This window comes from Pelobates fuscus, chromosome 2 (assembly GCF_036172605.1).
Source record: "Pelobates fuscus isolate aPelFus1 chromosome 2, aPelFus1.pri, whole genome shotgun sequence".
NCBI lineage: Eukaryota > Metazoa > Chordata > Amphibia > Anura > Pelobatidae > Pelobates > Pelobates fuscus.
In genome coordinates this window covers 211,909,786-211,931,172 of record NC_086318.1, presented here as the reverse complement: position 1 = coordinate 211,931,172, position 21,387 = coordinate 211,909,786, and the positions used below count along the sequence as shown (strand labels likewise).

Sequence of the window (21,387 nt, the reverse complement as noted above, 5' to 3'; positions counted from 1 at the left end):
AGTGGATCCAGTTTTCTGCCCCTTTATGTTAAAACAACACACTTCACTGATTAATAGTCTGTTTGTGGTATAAAAAGAGTGATTTTTGCATTAAAATCCTAGCTAACATGTATACTAGTGATGTCCCGAACGGTTCGCTGGCGAATAGTTCCTGGCGAACATAGCGTGTTCGCGTTCGCCACGGATGGCGAACATATGCAATGTTCGGTCCGCCCCCTATTTTTTTTGTGGTCTTTCAGCCAAATTTATTAATACTAAGTAACAATTACTTTGTATTAGTAAATTGTGCCCCTATTCGCAATACCGCGAGTAGGGGCATGTCTATTAAACAGTGAGCAGCCAAAAAAAGGGTCCCCCTCCCTGAGCGGGTGGGGGCCCTAAAGTAAAAAAATGGGGAGGACCAAAGCATTCCCATACATCCAGTCTGGAACATCAGTGACATTCCTGTAGGTGTTTTATTTAAACAGTGCTCTAGGAGCGGAAAGAGTTATTTAATTTGAAAAATAGGGATTTAAAAAAAAATTAAAAAAATGAAAGGGTGGGGCAGGTGAGAGGGTCGCCAATTGCCCATTCACTTTTTCCTTAAATTTCTTTTTAATAAAAACATGTGAAATGAAATGAATTCTGCTGCAGCTGCTCCCCCCTTTTTTTCAAATGACTTTCATTGTAGTGCATGGCTGATGCAGTTGGTAGAAGCTGATAAAAGCGCCAATACTGTTAAATTATTATTTTACTAATTTTTCTTTCTATTGGTCAGTTGTGACTTGACCTGTGAATATGTTTTTGCTACCTCTTGATTGGACAAGATATCTAGCAGCACATGTATGTGCTGTACAATATACAACACATACCAAGAATGCACATGCACTTGTATTATTTTATATTTAGACTTTCTATGAAAACATTTTGAGATATGTTTACTGCAGCAATGTGAAATTTGAACAGTGATCAAAATGATCACCTGACACACAGTACATCACATATAACCGAATCCATAGGACTTGCAATAGAGCGAGGATGGGGAAGTTCAGAGAAACCTGTTCTCCAAAATAATCTCTATTCATATATTAGGTATAATATGATATGTCGACACTAGATGGTACTATATATCCTCCCCTTTTCATCCTTTTCCTAGGGCAGCTTCTCACTTTCTTTACATATTACATAGAAATGACAACAGATGTTAGAACAACTGGCTTCATAAAAGAATAACAAACTAAGGCACAGATGGTTTAAAAACATGTATGAGACTCTTGATTTTAGACACAGAAAAAAATGAATTGGGGGCATACGGAGGATGTGCATTTCACAGCAGTTGTACTGCTGTAAAGACTAAAATATATACATACTACAGATGAAGGAACAGCACACACACAAATACAGTTTTAAATCTTACAAGGTTATTTAAAATCACCTATCGTAGCAAACAAATATGGGGTTTTGCTAGACCATATGGCCATTTTGTGTTAAGACCATCACTGCGTCACAGCACCCCAACGTCAGTGGGTCCTACACTAATTTTAACATGAAAGATTAACATGCTATCTGCAATGCTTAATGCTTAAACTGTTTTCAGAAAACATATTTTAATGTATGCTCTCCTGTGCTCACGTCCAAAGGGGCAACTTCAGTGGAGGGCCGTAGTTCTCACCCAAAAGGAATCTGGTCTGAATTAAAAATAAATGGCATTGGGAAGCACACACAGAACATACATTTCTTAGCAGGGGTGCTAAGATCAAACATACAGATTAACCAAAATGTACAAATTAGTCTTCTCAGTACCAAATAGTTTGCAAAACCCCATCCCCAGAATTAAAATATTTTCTGTCCTCGAAAGCAATGTTTACATATATTTTTGTTTCAGTACACATAGATAGCAATTGTTTTAAGGAAACAAAATAAATGACACTACATGGATATCAAGCTTGCAAGTTACAGTGCTAACATGATAATGTGCTTTAAAAATGAATTGCACCCATTTATATAAATTATGCTAATTGCTCAATGCTCCAAGAACTACAGACAGCATATTGGTTCCCATATACATTTTGAAAATTACAAGAAAAACAAAATGTTTACTCTTGTTTAACTAGTGCTGTGACAATCAATGTCAAAACATCAGTTTTATACAGAAACTCAGTAGGAATTACTAGTCTGAAAGGAACAAATTGAGAACCATGTGGCCTTGATGGATTTTCCTATTTTTTTTTATTTTTTTTTTCAGTTGTGTACCAGCCTGTTTTTTTTTTTTCTGGTGCATCTGTGATTCGGCCTTGGTACTCTTGTCATCATGAACATATCCTGAAATGTAAGTGTTTCTATGTTTCTTATTAAACTCCCCATGTCCCAACTCGACCCCCCCTCCCACCTTATTAAGAATTCCTGTCTATCAGTCTTGGTTTCCCCTACTTGCTTTGGAGACAGATAGCTCATCTTGCATCCTTTACATTACAATATTTTTTTAAATATGTTTATCTGCCCATTCTGGGGGATTTTATATATTCATCCTGTTTTCTCCTCTCCTCTTCCCTGTCCCTTCCCCTCCCTGTAGCTGGATATAAATTGTGCTCTCGTTGATCATTGCACACTGTGGTCAGAGAGGAGAAAAGATAGTAAGAAAAAAAAAAATCAGGGAGTGCAGGAGGTCTCGAGAGGGAAATTCAGCACTATAGTGATGTATACTAGGTAAATGATTCCATTTTACAAAAAAGTAATAGTGTGTATTCAAACGCTTAGGAAATATAATAGTGGAAAAAAATGTGCTCCTACTACCAGTGTGCCATCCTCTCACAACTTAGCACAAATACATGAAATGTGATGGTAGATTGAGTGGTTAATGAACCGACACCAGTCAATAGGTGGAGCGCTCAAAGTGAGGTAACTCACCCCCCTCTTGGGCTGTTTGAATAACCTAGAGGTGGGGATGAGATAAACAGCAATATCGTATAATACGTTTGGGTGATAATGGAGTGGTAATAAAAGATATGAACCCATTCACATAGTTCTGAGCCTTAGCAGGATAGGCTCAGATCACTTAGGCAGGCATGTTTGGGATAACACGAAACCTTACAGTGGAAGAAGGTCACGCTGTTCCTTTAAGAAATAAGAGACCAGATATGGTGCAATATGTAGATATACTTCAATAAAGGTGACAAAGTACACATAACTGCTCACCCTATGTTTATAATTAACGTGTGCTGAATAATAATATGTCATTTGTATGAAGATTGGATGCATATTTTTAAAGTTACAGTACATGTGTAAAACTGTATTTCTCTGCCTGTGATAATTACATTAACCCATTGTGTAAGGTAATTGTATCACCTGCAGAGGGGAGGATTTTGTGTGGGAGTGTCTGAGTGTATTGTACGTATTGATTTGTTGTACTTCAAAACCCTGTGGGCGGTACTATGGTTGTAGAATGGGCATAAAAGCAGAGTATTTGAATAAAAGTTCAGTTCTTCTTCACCCTCAATTTGGAGTGCCATCTCTTATTGGGGGAATCTGCTACAAGGGATTGCTATGCTTGTCATACTCCCTTGCTAAATCACTACTAAGCTCTTGTAAGAGCTTGTTCTTGCCTTGCTTTTTGGAGGATTCTACGGTGGTTATGGTGTCTGCTGGAGTGCTTGGAGCCCTCAGGAAGCGCTAGGAGCATCCTTCAACGGAGGTACCCAGTTGAGGTGCCAGGTGATCCGTTACAGTACCCTCTATTAGAGAGTTTGAATTGCGTTTCAGTAAGGTTTAGACAGTGTATATATTTATATAATTTGTTTAGGGAACCTATCCACTCTTCTTCTGGTATATGTACTTGCAATTCTTTTTCTTATTTATTAATCAATTCTATTGGTTTTTTGTGTCTCCATCTATATATACCGTTGGTGCATTTTGCCAACAGATTTTTACAATTCTTTAGTTCTATTTCCTTTTTTAATGTAAGGCCCTAAGTTTAGTAAGCAGGTTCTGCCACTGCCATGAAACATCTAACAAGTGGTAAAAAATAAATGGATCTCCCTTCTTTTATCCTCACATATTGTTCTCACAGAACTACCATTACTGCTGACTACTATATATCCTAAAATGGGATTGTACCAACCATGCTGAATACAGCAGAGCTCTTAGTAGCTCCATAAAGTGTGAGTAAGCTCTTGTTATAAAGTTATAACCTATTTATTGTTGGAACATATTACACTATTATTAGTTTATTTGGTTTCTTTTTGAGATATTTGACAAAAGAAAGACTATTTTGATGTATGGATGTATTTGTTTTTAGATTGCTGCATTTAAGTGTTAACTAAGTAGAGCCAATTGTTCTCCTGCTCTCTTTGTAATCCAGTTTGCTACCATTATACCACTCAAGTTGAATTTAATTATTTAATTTATAGGCATCAATCACATAGCATCCCAATGTTATTCGTATTTATAATCTCTGTTTCGGGTTTTATCAATTCACATGCAGGAAGGCCTTTAGAAATCGTAAAAAAAAAATATAATTTTGCAAGGTCCTCCAGCACACACTCCCAATCATGCATACAGATACAGTTGTACAAGTAGAGAGGAATGCACACAATATAAAAGGGAGTATTTCCATCGGGGTGCTTCAAGAGCGTAAGGAAAACCCCAAAGTCACATTTGGAAAATTAAAAAAAAAAAAACAGATATAATTGGTAGTTTTTTTTCTGCAGATAGGCAGACTTTATTTAGGAAATGTGCACTACTGGTTTTACCTAAGTTTGTTTGGATTTTCAACGCAACTCATAGCCACATACACATTCCCAGACACATGGATAGACTCTCTCAGACACATGAAAACACTCTTGACTAGAAACATACTCTTGACTACACATTGTGGGCCCTCATGGCAGCCCTGTATGTGTGAAATATATTTTCAGCAGTTCAGGTTAATGCAAACATTACTTAACTATTCTTTACCTAGGGATATCCACCAATGTAGAGTAAACGGAAACTCCATCATCACTAGGAAAGAAAAAAAAAACAAAACATATTGGTATTCTTTAATTTTAGACACAAACTAGCACAGTTACACATTATGAAAGTTATTTACTGTAGGATTTAGTTTTAGCTAAAATTAGAATATTAATTAAAAACAGGCTTAAGCATGCATGAAAACTATAAGAATATTTGCAGTTTTTCTACTTTTTTTTTCATTTGTAGTGGCTAATTGTTTATTTATTCCTCTGTACTGCAATAATAAATGTAATACATTTCCAAATAGATAATCCTGAGTTAGCTTCAAATCTCTTTGAGTAGTAGCCAGGCACGTGTCTTATCCCTAGGCACAAAATTCTAAAGTGTCCCTCTGCCCCCCACATCCCTAGAAAACAAATATATTGATATTTGATTGCATATAAATATGTACATATGTATGTTTGCACATATTTCTGTAATGTATTATGTTTGAATCTGTGTGTATAGTGAGTGTATGCACCGGTCTCATGTCATGCAGGTTTAAAGAAAATTGCCTTGATTTAATATTTTTGGATAAGCTGTTTAAATGGTTTAATAATTTTGAAAAAACATTTAATTTTTTTTTTCAAAATGTTAAAATATCAAATAATCTATCTTATCAAAACATATCAAATTATTACAATATTAAATCATTTTAAAAGTTGAACAAACATTTGAAATCCAAGAGAATGTTAGAAGTGTCTAATGTGTTTTAATGTGTTTTGGCTAGGAACCGCCTAGTCACCCAGGGAAGAGTAACAATGCGATATGTTTGGGGGGCTTAGGGGGTGGACATATACTTGTATATTTTGAACATGGGCTGAGCTGGGGGGAGGGGCATTATCCCTTAGAGCACCCACCTGCAGCCCATTGGTGTAGGCTGGGGAGACACCCCTTGTATTACAATTAGAGATCCTACCCACTGCCTTAGGGGGGCTGTGGAACACACTAGGTTTCCTGGTTCTCCCTATTTAATCAATAACAACACAGACTGACTACATGTGGAGTGGGGGTGCATTAGAATAGGAGCATAAGAGGGTTATAACCTCCCTATAGTAACATGGGAGTCATATTGACTCATATCGGGTTTTTTTTAATTTATTTTTTTCTTTAATATTGTGTTTCTGACAATAAGCAGCTGCCACACAATTAACACTCGCTGCACTGCTATTTCTGCCAGTGGCCAAACAGATTGGATTTTTGAAAATCCGGTCCTAGATTTGATGCATTCAGATCTGGATTTCAGATGTCCTGCAGCTTTCAGTACAAGTGAAATTCAGACCTAATTCAACCTTTTTGGAGCCTGTTTTGCAGAATCCAGACATTGTTGTATAGTGTGAAGAATGTCTGGATTTGCCGGCCAAATTGCCCTGTACGTAACCACATGGTTTTGGTATGGGGCTTTAAGACTTTAGTGAATAAGCCTGATAATTTTATATTATGTTGAGTGTAAGAAGAAATACATTGGTAAAATGAGATTATTTTAGCACTGTGAACCAACTAATTGTGATTTAATTTTTCTTAAAAAAAATTCTAATTATCTTCTGACAGATACTTGTATCAATATTTTTGTTGCAGATAACATATTTTCTGTAATAATATATTGCTTTTGCATTTTTCTTTTTTAATTTAAAAATGTTATTTGCTTCTCTGAATATCACTGATTTCTGACTCAGAGAAAAGGTTTAGAGACCCTACTTTATTTACCTTTCTTTGTTCTTAGCAGTCAATTTAATGATGAGGTACTCAGCAATGCATCATGTCCCTAGCAACCATTCTTCCACAAGCACCAGAAAATCACTTTAGATGTGCTCAAGTACTGAAGGATCTTCTTCTCTGCTTTAGTTGCCAAGATGCTTATGAAATTGTGCGTTTGGAGTATATTCACTAAGCAGCAGATTGTGGTGACTTATCAACTTGCAAAATTCAGGCCAAACCTGTTACGTTGGAAGACACATCTTCAGCTTAGTGAACTGGAGATTTTCTCCAATCATTTTTTCCTGAATTTCCGGAAGTATCTTTAAAGGTAATACACAGCACTATACCAGCTACTCTGTGTTATGATTGCTGTGATTAGTATCATTAAAAAGGCAAAGTAAGGAAAAATTCATTTTATTAAACAATTAATTTTTTTTTAAAGTAAAATGTAAAAAAATGTATGTCCTTACTCCTTAACAATACATATATATATATGTATGCCACTTACTCATTGTCGTTATAATCACATGAATGACTGTAATTGTACAAGCATAATCCCATATCCATTCTTCTACAACCACAACAAACAGTGGACCACAAATCACAAAGGTCGTCTCCAGAGAAATCAAATTAACTGCTCAAAAGGAAATAAAAAAAATGCATAATTGTGATTTACAGAAGATATTAAATACACTTAAAATTAACATTGACTATTTACTATAAAACATTTGAATATCAATAAACATTTTGTAAATATGTTTTAAACAATGTTCCTTAGTGGCTTTAAGTTTTGGTTTTATCTTTGTACTGCAAATATGAACATTTTCCCTAGGTTAACTAGAAAACAGCTCATGGTATACCCGCAGTCTTCAAAATCCGTAACTCATCTCTTCAAAAGAATCTTACAATTCATTCGTCTAAAACAGTGGCTCCCAACCCAGTCCTCAAGTACCTCTGACCAGTCCAGGATTTAGGGATTACCTAGTTGTCTCTAAGGTGCTTTTAGAAAGAAAAAAAAACACTACGCATAACAGGGTAACCCCTAAATCCTGGACTGTTAGAGGGTACATGAGGACTAGGTTAGGAAGCCATGATCTAGAATGCGTTCAATCACAACTATCAATTGAAGTGACGAAATTAATGTAAAATGAACATTGGCGTGTTTCCAAATGAAGATGAACAAAATAATCATACATTTTCACACGTGGGTGAAAGTTTTAAGACACTTTTGCCTGTGCCTAATAACAAAATTACTGGGTTCAAATTAGAGGCGTAACTAGAAACCACCGGGCCCTGGTGCAAAAAATTGCCCTGGGCCCCTTGATGTGTCTCATTCTCCCCCTCCCCGAGACGCTTCATGTGTCTCATTTCCCCCCAAGTCCCTCTGTCTTTCTCATTCACCCCCAGTCCCTTTATGTCTCTCCACCTCTCTGCAACTACTCCATGTGTTTCCCACCCTTCCCAGCATCTCCTTCATGTGCCCCCCCTGCAGCCCTTCCATGTGTCTCCCTTCCTCTCCTGCAGCCCCACCATGATGTGTCCCCCCCCTCCAGCCCCTCCATGTGCCCACCCCCCCACCCCCGCATATGTTTGCCGCAGTTGCAGTACTCATTTGACAGGAAGTGCTCTGTCAGGAGCACTTCCTGTCAGACTTCTCAGCTGCACCAAACTTGGGCAGGAGGGCAGCAGCAAAGCACATCGCTTCCCTCCTGCCGTTCAGCCTGCGACCGCAGTCCCCGGCCAATTGAGGCAGTGCACCGGCCATAATGGTATGCCAGCAGCCCATGGCCGCAGGGGTCACAGCAGCAGCCGGGCCCACTGCGACCCCTGCAATCATGGTAGTTACGCCACTGCCTCCAATCTTATTAGTGCTAAAGCTTGAATTGCTCCTTGTATAAACCATCACAAATGTCCGTCTCTTTTGTTGTATCATGACTGTAACTGTTACCAGGCAAAATTTGTGAGTATGATAATCTTACTAATGACACTAATTAATAAAATACTCTTCATTAAAGGGTCACTCTATGCGCCATCACAACTTAATGCAACGCATTTGCTTGGGCTCTCTATAAGCTAATATGATAGTCCAGAAGTGGACTCACTGTGCCTAACTGATGAGGTCCAAAGAAGATTGAAACAATTGTCCAACGTTGCAGTATCACTCGTGTAGCAGGAACTTGTGGACTTTTAAGATCTGTGCTGCCCTAATGGGTGAAATCAATCTGATATGCAAATTACATAGGTTCTATTTGTAATGGCACAAGTGAGCAAAAACATGTTTGAGACCTAAGCAGGAACTAACTGAAGGGCAAGCTCCTGAGTTTCTATAAACTCTTGCCCATTCTCAGATTTTTCATTTTCTCTGTTGTTGTTACCATAACAACTCAGTCTTACTTAAGTGGCATGCTGCAGTGCAAAGACCCTATTTAATTCTTGTAAAGACCTTGTTTAATTGCAGTGATGAATACCATTTTTATCTGCATGCTGGGCTGCTGCCAGGGGCTGAAAAATTCCTGACTGGCAGTAACAGATTTGTGCAAATGTTTTAACTGGTATCAGCACACACAGCAAGCTAATCCAAGATACATTGGACAAGCTGCCCATGGATGGGTGAGTAACATACAGTGCCAAAGCTCATGGTTCTTCACTTTCAGTGGAGATTTGCCCTTAAAGGACCACTATAGTGCCAGGAAAACAAACTCTTTTTCCTGGCACTATAGTGCCCTGAGGGTGCCCCCACCCTCAGGGTCCCCCTCCCGCCGGGCTGCAGGGGAGGAAGGGGGGTTAAACACTCACCTTTCTCCAGCGCCGGGCGCTGTGGACTCTCCTCCCTCTTATGGCGTCATCAGCTGAATGCGCATGCGCGGCAAGAGCCGTGCGAGCATTCAGCCAGTCCATAGGAAAGCATTCTCAAAGCTTTCCTATGGACGTTGGCGTCTTCTCACTGTGAAAATCACAGTGAGAAGCGTGGAAGGGCTTCTAGCGGGTGTCAATGAGACAGCCACTAGAGGCTGGATTAACCCATATGTAAACATAGCAGTTTCTCTGAAACTGCTATGTTTACAGCAGGCAGGGTTAATCCTAGATGGACCTGGCACCCTGACCACTTCATTAAGCTGAAGTGGTCTGGGTGCCTATAGTGGTCCTTTAATACTTTTGTAAGAAGCCTTTGATTGCAGAAGACTCAGCACAAAAAGAAAGTGCTGGGCAAAGAGGAGTTAGATCTTCATTAGGGCAGAGGATAGTTTTGCAGCTAATGGCAGGTAAGATTTTAGAGTTTAGGAAATAAAATAGTACAGTATATTCATTATATGTATTAAATATTATTTTTAGATGAGACCCCCTATTTTAACATAAATAATTGCCATTAATATTAAACTTACCTTTATTCCAGCTCTGGGATGGTCTACCAGCAGCAGAAATCCCTCCTCCAGTAAAATTAACGATCTAAGCCAACTCATTGCTTTGCCACTCTAAGCCACTCTGTGCCAATCAGCATCTCCTCATAGAAATGCAGTAAATAAACGCATCTCTTTAAAAATGTTCAGCGCCTCCATGCTAAATATAGGTGTTGCACACTGTGCAGCGCTGGACTAGGAAGCATCTCTAGTGTCTGTCACAGTGATGACCACTAGAGGTGTTACTAGGAAGCAATGTAAACACTTCCTTTACTGTAAAGGGACAATCTTACTTTCAGTGAAGGGAAATCTTATTGCTTCAGCATATCAAGACAATGCTATGCTTCCAACTTTGTTCGAACAGTTTGGGGAAGGCCCCTTTCTATTCCAGCATGACTGTGCCTCAGTGTACAGAGCAAGGTACATAAAGACATGGTTGGATAAGTTTGGTGTTTGGCCACACAATGCCCTGACCTAATCCCCTTCGAACATCTTTGGGATGAGCTGGAACTGAGATTGTGAGTCAGGCCTACTCATCCAACATCAGTGTCTGAGTTCACAAATGCTGTAGTGAAGAAATTGGTAAATTCCCACAGAAACACTCTAAAATCTTGTGGAAAGTTATGTATTTAGAATGCAATGTCATAAAGGTTCCTGTTGCTGTAATTGTCAGATGTCCCAATACTTTTGTCCATGTAGTGTATATATGGCTAGAGCATGTGCAGATCACTTGAAAAGCTCCCTCTCACTCCCAGCACTTCTTAATACTCAGAGCGTTGGACGTGGTCAGGACCACAATGTCCCTCCCCCTCCATGGGACGACCAGGGAAAGGTAAGTAGGAGGGATGGGCAAAACACACACAACACTCAGCAACACTCATACTTTCTTTCACACATATTCAAAACCTTGACTCCTCCACACACAAAATGATGCCACCACCTGCACACTCTGCCTCCCCCTCATACAGCTTTAACCCCTTAAGGACCGGACTGTTTTTGCGATGTTGTACATTTGCGACCAGGCATCTTTTTACACTTTTGTGGTGTTTGTGTTTAGCTGTAATTTTCCGCTCTCTCATTTACTGTTCCCATACAAATTATATATTATTTTTTTTAGGACAAAAGGGGCTTTCTTTACATACCATTATTTATATAATCTCATGTAATTTAATTTTTAAAAAATGAAAAATTGAAAAAAATACATGTTTTTTGACTTTTATGTGAAAAATCTTTTACTCATCTACAAAAGCGAATGAAAAAAACTGCTAAATAGATTCAAAATTTTGTCCTGAGTTTAAAAATACCCAGTGTTTACATGCTTTTTGCTATTTTTTTGCATGTTATAGGGCTATAAGTACAAGTAGGATATTGCGGTTTCAAAACATAAATTTTTAAAATGTATCAATAGTGACATTGTAACACTATTATCTGTCATAAATCGCTGAATAACACCCCACATGTACATATTTTTTTTAAAGTAGACAACCCAGGGTATTCAATATGGGGTATGTCCAGACTTTTTTAGTAGCCACTTAGTCGCAAACACTGGCCAAAGTTAGCATTCATATTTGTTTGTGTGTGAAAAAAGTAAAAAACTAAATTGAACGCTAATTTTGGCCAGTGTTTGTGACTAAGTGGTTACTAAAAAAGACTGGACATACCCCATTTACAATACCTTGGGTTGTCTTCTTTTGCAAATGGTATGCCATCATTGGGGTAATTCTCATTCCTGGGCTACCATACGCTCTCAAAGGCAACGTAACCAACCTAGCCATTTTCAATGTAAAAATATTTGACCCATATATTTGACCCTGTAACTTTCAAAAACGCTATAAAACCTGTACATGGGGGGTACTGTTATACTCAGGAGACTTTGCTGAACACAAATATTAGTGTTTCAAAACTGGAAAATGTATCACAACAGTTATATCATCAGTAAAAGTGCTGTTTGTGTGTGAAAAATGCAAAAAAAGTCACTTTCACTGACAATATCATCGCTGTGATATGTTTTACTGTTTTGAATCACTAATATTTGTGTTCAGCAAAGTCTCCCGAGTAAAACAGTACCCCCCATGTACAGGTTTTAGGGTGTCGTAGAACGTTACAGGGTAAAATACAGTGATAGCAAATTAAATTCTCTGGACTTTCGGCCTGGGTTGGCAGGCAGGTCCCTTAAATTGCAATCAATAAAATAACTTAATTATGTAAAAATATTACATAAATACGCACGTAGAATTTAAATATATATGCATATTTATATATTTGAAGTCTACGTGTATATTTATATAATTATTTATGTAATTTTGTATATGGACATATGAATAGTTCGTATTCTTTTTATTTATTTATATATACATAGATATATATACAATTTCATTCTAAGTGTATTTTGATATAAATATATATATATTAATATCAAAATACAGTTAGAATAAAATTTCGTATAGATATATAATTTTTTTTAAAATTTTTATTATTATTTTTACATGTTTAATTTAATTTAAATTACTTATTATTTGTATTTTATAATATATATATATATATATACAATATATATAGTTATTATATATATACGTGTGTAATTTAATTATAAGTGTATTTTTATATTAATATATGTACATATTAATATAAAAATACACTTAGCATGACATTATATATATGATATATAGACATATATTATATAGGTATAATATATGTCTATATATCATATATATATACATATATCATAATAATTTTTTTTTATTCACTTTAACTTTAATTTTTTTTATGATTTTACAGTTGCAGGGACACTGCCTGTCAGCACAGATAGTCCCCCTGCAGGCAGACACTAGGACACCTATTGTGACCATGTGGGCGCCCTGTTGGGCGATCACATGGCCACAGGGGTCCTAATCCGCCATGGGGAGACTGTCTGGGCTGCAGGCAGTCTCCCCACAACGGGAGCACCGCCGATCGCCGCCGGGGGAACGACGGCGATCGGGTAAGTACATCTTAAATTTAGGACGGTTCAGGACCGTCGTCGGTCGGCAATGGAAAAATGCCGATGACGGTCCTGAACCGTCCAGCGTCCTTAAGGGGTTAATCCTCCTCAACACACAACACTCAGCTACTACACACACTCTTGCATACACACAATACCAAGTCTCACACAACACTCACAGAAGAGAGCCCAGGGCTCTAGGATCTAGGTTCTGCATAGGGCCCTGAGAAACCTTAACTCGGCTCTGTGTGTCAACCATGAGATCTTGGTCATGTATGACACATAACAAAGGCCTTATGGTTGAACATTATATTTCTTGAAGTTTCTTAACTCCATATTAAACTTTGTAAAAGTAATCATCCTTTGTAGCCTATGCTCTTTTGTATATTGGTACTTGTGGGAAATTTGTGGTTCCCACTAATCATGATATTCCAATTGTGTTTACTTGGGAAGCTGATCTTCCAAGTTGAAGTGCTTGTATAGTGTATGTGATGCATTGCATTGAAGCGTTTCACTTGTATTGCTGTAGGCTTTAAATGATAAATGACTCAATCATAAACATAAAATATTAAAACTGTACCTAGATACTTTTTGTTTAACCAAGAAGGGTTTGTTTTGAAGTCAAATGGTCCCAATTCATCAAAGCTATCAAACCTGAAAAAGAAAAACAAAAAATGATAGAAAAACAAACGAAACATTTTGTAAAGAGCCACTTTATATGCTATGTACAATCTAAGGTTACTGCTCAGAACATTTGCTTCTTGGAACATTCAAATTATTCCTGGCATTTTGCATGTCACAATGATAAGATGTTCATTTCAAGCCTAAAGTAAACACAAGGGGATTTATTCAGTAAATAGTGATTTATGGTTAATGTAAAACCAAATTTCATAAATTAGGGCAAAAAATGTTGGAAACAATATCTACATTGGAGCCTTTTTCCAATGCAGCTATTTTGGCCTAAAATTGAAGATTATGTTAACTTTGTACTAAAAATCTTGATTTTAATAATGACAGGAGACAAGTATTTTGTATATTTTTCTTTCCTTGGCTCCGTAGCAGCAAAGAAAAATACATATAGAAACAAAAAAAACAACCAAAATAATTATTGTGTATATCAGGTAAGATGAACCTAAGCAGCTTTACTTTCTTAAAGGGACAAACAGAGACACAGCAGAGAAAACACAGAAGAAACAGATTAGGTTGAATGACATTCCAGGGGTTTTTCCCTGGTGGACCTTGTGGAAGACTGGGAACAAAGTTACATTTCCCATAATCCTTTTCTGTGAGGGGAAGGTACCGTATATACTCGAGTATAAGCCGAGTTTTTCAGCACATTTTTTGTGCTGAAAAACCCCAACTCGGCTTATACTCGAGTCAATAGTCTGTATTATGGCAATTTGCATTGCCATAATACAGACTGGGGCTGGCAGAGCTGTACTTACCTTTCCTGCAGCTCCTGTCAGCTCCCTTCTCCTCTGCGCCGTCCGTTCAGCACTTCGGTCAGCTCCCAGTGTAAATCTCGCGAGAGCCGCGGCTCTCGCGAGATTTACACTGGGAGCTGACAGAAGAGCTGCACGGACGGCGCAGAGGAGGAGAAGAGAGCTGACAGGAGCTGCAGGAAAGGTAAGTACAGCTCTGACAGCCCCCTTCTCCCCCCACTGAACTGCCAATGCTGGACCACCAGGGAAGGAGCCCCCCTCCCTGCCATGAATCAAGCAGGGAGGGGGGACGAAAAAAAAATGAATAATAATAAAATAAAAAAGTTAATTACATTAAATAATAAGAAATAATAAATAAAAACAATTAATTTTTTTTAAAAAAAATAATAAAATTGCCCACCCCCCACCAAGGCTCTTCAACACACACACACACACACACACACACACACACACACACTGCATTCATACACACACTGCATTAATACACACACTGCATTCATACACACACTGCATTCATACACACACTGCACTCATACACACTGCACTCATACACACTGCACTCATACACACTGCACTCATACACACACTGCATTCATACACACTGCACTCATACACACTGCATTCATACACACTGCACTCATACACACACTGCATTCATACACACTGCATTCATACACACTGCATTCATACACACTGCACTCATACACACTGCACTCATACACACTGCACTCATACACACTGCACTCATACACACACTGCACTCATACACACTGCACTCATACACACACTGCACTCATACACACTGCACTCATACACACACTGCACTCATACACACACTGCATTCATACACACTGCACTCATACACACTGCACTCATACACACTGCACTCATACACACTGCACTCATACACACTGCACTCATACACCCACTGCATTCATACACACTGCATTCATACACACTGCATTCATACACACTGCACTCATACACACTGCATTCATACATACTGCACTCATACACACACTGCACTCATACACACTGCACTCATACACACTGCACTCATACACACTGCACTCATACACACTGCACTCATACACACTGCACTCATACACACACTGCACTCATACACACACTGCACTCATACACACTGCACTCATACACACTGCATTCATACACACTGCACTCATACACACACTGCATTCATACACACACTGCACTCATACACACACTGCACTCATACACACACTGCATTCATACACACACTGCACTACTACACACACTGCACTCATACACACACGCTGCACTCATACGCACACGCTGCACTCATACGCACACGCTGCACTCATACACACACTGCACTCATACACACACACTGCATTCATACACACACAGTGCATTCATACACACACACTGCATTCATACACACACACACACTGCACTACTACACACACTGCACTCATACGCACACGCTGCACTCATATGCACACGCTGCACTCATACGCACACGCTGCACTCATACGCACACGCTGCATTCATATGCACACGCTGCATTCATACACACACTGCATTCATTATACACACACACTGCATTCATTATACACACACACTGCATTCATTATACACACACTGTAAATAAATATTCAATTAATATATTTTTTTAGGATCTAATTTTATTTAGAAATTTACCAGTAGCCGCTGCATTTCCCACCCTAGTCTTATACTCGAGTCAATAAGTTTTCCCAGTTTTTTGGGGTAAAATTAGGGGCCTCGGCTTATATTCGGGTCGGCTTATACTCGAGTATATACGGTAATTGCGTAAGAGCCCTTCTTTAATTAAATCATCTCCCAGTACAGAACATTAAACAATATTTTAAAAACATCATAACTCTCTAATATTTATCAGAACTCCATGAGATACACTTCACTGAATAGCTGGGATCTGAGTGCTCAATCTGTCGAATTACCGCTCAGATCCATTCAAGAGAATAGAAAAGCCATTCGAGTGAAGTTTTGGACCAGTCAGCCACGAGGTGAAGTCCCAAATTAGTTCCAGGCAGTTGGAGGCTTTGACTGGTCTTCTTTTGGGGGTTCCAATAAGTAAAACAGATGAATGTATATATTCATTCAACTGGGTAGTCGTGTGTCTGGTGGTCGGTGGTTGCATTTAGTTGAATGCCGCTCTGTTTGGCCGAACGGAAGTATATGAACGAGATGGAAGTCCACCGCTGGGCGTTTGTGTGCTAAGATGGCCGCCACCACATGTTCATTCATATGAACGGCGACCACCCATGCGACCCTTATGATCTTGTGGTTTCAACATGTTGCCAAATTTTAATTAGAGACACACGACTAAACTGTGTGGTTTCTCATTCGGTAGTTGGTTCGTCTATTTTGACTTCACGAACAAAACATGGACATATCGTTCGTGAAGTCAAAATAGACGAACCAACTTAGTTTTTACACAAGAAGTGGCTAGTTTTGCCACATGAAGTGGGTGTGTATTTAGGAAAATAAAAAATAGAGAAAGAATCCTATTAAAATTGGGGGATTCCTAACTGGTAATAGGGTATCACAATAGTGTAGTGCTTGGCTGACTAATAGACACGTGCAATTAGTTTCGGTCCGAATATGAATTCGGACAAATTTCGGGCAATTCGGACATTCGGGTACTTCCGAATGTCCGAATTGCCGAGGTCCCGAAGTTCCAAAATTACCGAATTTCCGAAGTGTCAAAGTGTCAAAGTGTCGAATTGCCGAAGTGCCGAAGTGTCAAAGTGCCGAAGTTCCAAAACACAGTATTGCCTAAATACTAATATACTTACCCAGTGAAAGAAGAAGAATGTTACATTGTAAACAATTTTAAATAAAAAGTATACAAACATAGCCAGGATTCAGCTGTAAGCATTTGCAACACTTACAACAATCAAGTAACATACATTCATATAAAATGTGAGTTACTTGGCCAGTCAGTGTAATGACAGGAATGAATAAGTAGATAACTCCCTAATTCCCACGGTATTAGAGAGCTATCTATTAAAAGGCTGAAAGACCTAAATTGGTCTTTCAGCCAAATTTACCAATACTAAGTAAAGATTACTTAGTATTAGTAAATTATGCCCCTACTCGCTATACCGCCTGTGGCTGCTCACTGTTAAAAAAAAAAAAGTAACCTATTGCGCCCCCCCCCCGTCCCCACCCCTGAGCGGCGGGTGGGGACCCTAAATTATAATAAAGTGGGGGGACCTAATGTCCTCCCCCTGGCCTCCACCCCTGAGTGGTGGGTGGGGGCCCTAAATACTAATAAGGGGGGACCTAATGTCCACCCCCCTGGCCCCCACCCCTAAGCGGTGGGTGGGGGCCCTACAGTAAAATAAGGGGGGGCCTAATGTCCTCCCCCCTGGCCCCCACCCCTGAGTGGTGGGTGGGGGCCCTAAATACTAAAAAGGGGGGGACCTAATGTAATGTTTTTTTATTTGGCCTTTTTTGGTGCTGAAAGAAGAAGATTTTAGAAGAAAGAAAACATCGAATGGTAAGTTATTTATTATTTTATTATTTATTTTTTACAGGTTCTTAGTTAAAGGTTTGGGGACCCCTAGTCACCTGGGGGGGGACGGGACATTTTTTTTAGGGCCCCCACCCGCCGCTCAGGAGTGGGGGCCAGGGGAGGACAATATGTCCCCCCCTATTGGTATTTAGGGCCCCCACCCGATGCTCAGGGGGGAGGACATCAGGTCCCCCTTATTAGTATTTAGGGCCCCCCCGCCGCTCAGGAGTGGGGGTCAGGGGGGAGGACATTAGGTCCCCCCTTATTTGTATTTAGGGCCCCCACCCGCCGCTCAGGGGTGGGGGCCAGGGGGGAGGACATTAGGTCCCCCCCTTATTCCAATTTAGGGCCCCCACCCGCCACTCAGGGGTGGAGGCCAGGGGGGAGGACATTAGGTCCCCCCCCTTATTAGTATTTAGGGCCCCCACCTTCTGCTCAGGGGTGGGGGCCACGGGGGAGGACATTAGGTCCCCCTTATACCAATTTAGGGCCCCCACACACCGCTCAGGGGTGGGGGCCAGGGGGAAGGACATTAGGTCCCCCGCTTTATTAGTATTTAGGGCCCCCACCCACCACTCAGGGGTGGGTGCCAGGGGGAGGACAATAGGTCCCCCCCCATCATTTTACTTAAGGGCCTCCACCAGCTGGGGGGGTATTTTATTTATTTTTTTAAACAGTGAGCAGGCACAGGCTGCTCACTGTTTACTAGACATGCCCCTACTTGCGGTATAACATTTACTAATACTAAGTCATTTTTACTTAGTATTTGTAAATTCGTCTGAAAGACCAATTTAGGTCTTTCAGCCTTTTGGTAGATAACTCCCTAATACCATGGGAATTAGGGAGTTATCTATAAGCGGCTGCAATAGAAGTGCCGAAGTCCCGAAATTCCGAAGTGTCAAAGTTGGCGAAGTTCCGAAGTGCTGAAATGCCGAAGTTCCGAAGTTCCGAAGTGTTGAATTGCCGAATTGCCGGATTGCGAAAATTCAGAATTTCGGCATGCTGAACCGAACCGACATTTTTCCCCATGCACATGCCTACTGACTAATACAGCTTCTAAACTTGGTAGGGTAAAAATACCAGTCATCCGGTTATATTGTTCCAAAAAGTATCAAATGGGAAATAAAACTGTATTCAAATCAAAATAAAGATACATTTGGATACAAAAATATAAATGCTGGGGAGAGGGGTAGTCTCTATGTACAAGGATATCAATTCCTATTAAATGCCTTTGCTTGGAAGTCTCTATAAAGATGCTGTAGCATGAACTGTCCAGTATGTAGTTATAACTACAAAGGTAAAGGGACAAGATAGCGAAGGAGGGAAAATTCGCTAAACAGTGAACTATGTACAATCAAGACCTTCAATAGGAGCAGTGGGGAAGGACAGGTCAGATTAGTGGGTCAAATTAGAAAATATGCAGAGATTTGGAGAAGGGCTAGTAGGGGTAGAATTGATAGGCTAGCAATGAGACAATGAAAAGGACCAACAACTATATGGACGTCTGAAGAAGCCAAATAACTGGGTGTAGATATCCCTGCATCCAAATGAAATAAACTCTTCCACAGCTCCTCTCGACTAGACCCCTAAATCTAATCCCTACTTCTCCTGAGAAACACCTTCATGGGTGTTCAATTATAATGTCTGTCTCCAAAGTACAATACTGCCCTCCCCTCTGTGCTACCAAGACAGAAGCGTAATCATGAAAGTAAATAAATAAATAACTACACCAGTGGTGTGCATTGTGCTCAAGTGCATAAAACAAGTGAAGAGCAAAAAAAGAACCTGATGCGCGTCTTGGTGCTGAACATACAGACTGACCCATACACACAGATTAACCCACCCCACAAATACTGAACCATATACACATACTGAACCCCCACACACAGACTGATCCCCACAAACACACGGACTGACCCATACACACACACAGACTGACCCCCCCACACACAAACTGACCCATACACACACACATACTGACCCCCCACACACAGAATGATCCATACACAAACAGACTGACCCCCCACACATACTGACCCATACATATACATACACAGACTGACCCATACACACACAGACTGACCCATACACATACATACACAGACTGACCCCTACACACACAGACTGAGCCTCCCACACACAGACGGACCTCCTTCACAAACAGACTGACCCCCCCCCCACACACACACAGACTGACCTCCCACATACAGACTGACCCATATACACACATACTGACCCATAAACACACATACTGACCCATAAACACACACAGACTGACCCATACACACACACACACACAGACAGCAGTGTAGGTGCTGAACACACACACAGACTGACCCCCCCACAGACTGACCCATACACACACACACACACACACACAGACTGACCCATACACACACCAGCTGAGTCCCCCACACACACAGACTAACCCACCCCACAAAGACTGAACCATACACACAAACTGACCACCCGACACACAGGCTGAACCACCACCCCCACACACAGACTGATCCCCCCACACAAACAGACTAACCCATACACACACAGACTGATCCATGCACATAAATACACAGACTGACCCCCACACACACAGACTGAGCCTCCCACACACAGATGGACCTCCCTCACAAACAGACTGACTATTAACTATTCTTTTAAGTGGACATTACTTGGACAATACAGCTATTATTTTATTCCATAAGTGTGGCTTGTATATCTATACGAGGTAGGTAGTTATTGAATGAAAGATGTTGAATCATTCTCAAATCCTACGAATTGAACTGTCTGGAAAGGAACCAATGCTGACTTGGATCAATTCACTACGTTTCCAAGAGACTCCAGAAGATCCACAGTAAAGGGATTTTGTCATTGTAGCCACAACTTCTTCTAACATAAAAGTAAGATGTCATCCAAATATGTTAAACAATGAATCCTGTGGTCGCCCGAAGATGGGTGACTACTTGATTCAGAAGCTTTGTGAGCTAAGGCTCTGAGTTGAGGCCAAAAGGCAATTTAACTGCCAAGGCATATCCCAAGGCAGGCCCGGACTGGCCATCGGGCATACCGGGCAAATGCCCGGTGGGCCGCGATGGCCGTGGGGCCGAGGCCGGCAGGGGAGATCACAGGATCTCCCCTGCCAGCCCCTGCAGGGCCAGCGCTACCCGAGCGCCGGCCCCGCTGTGTCTCTCCATGGGCCGGTAGGGAGATCAAAGATCTCCCTCACCGGCCCAGAGACACTGAGATGCGGCTGCCAGCAAGAGAGGGAAGGAGGGAGGCAGGAGAGAACACCGGCGGAGCTCTAGCCAGCAGCTTCGCCGGGTCCTCTCGTGAGGTCTGAGCGTTGCCGCGGTTACCGCGGCA

The 21,387-nt window shown here is 40.4% G+C and overlaps 1 protein-coding gene across 1 annotated transcript in view; it reads right to left on the bottom strand.

Moving 5' to 3' along the window:
- TMEM244 (transmembrane protein 244) overlaps positions 1 to 21,387 on the bottom strand; it is a 49,662-nt gene that overhangs the window by 391 nt on the left and 27,884 nt on the right. The window contains exons 3-5 of the mRNA XM_063443144.1: positions 13,625 to 13,698; positions 7,175 to 7,300; positions 4,933 to 4,977 (exon numbers count right to left, since the gene is read on the bottom strand). Of these exons, the coding sequence (XP_063299214.1) occupies positions 4,933 to 4,977; positions 7,175 to 7,300; positions 13,625 to 13,698 (245 nt within the window). The remainder of the gene's footprint in view (positions 1 to 4,932; positions 4,978 to 7,174; positions 7,301 to 13,624; positions 13,699 to 21,387) is intronic.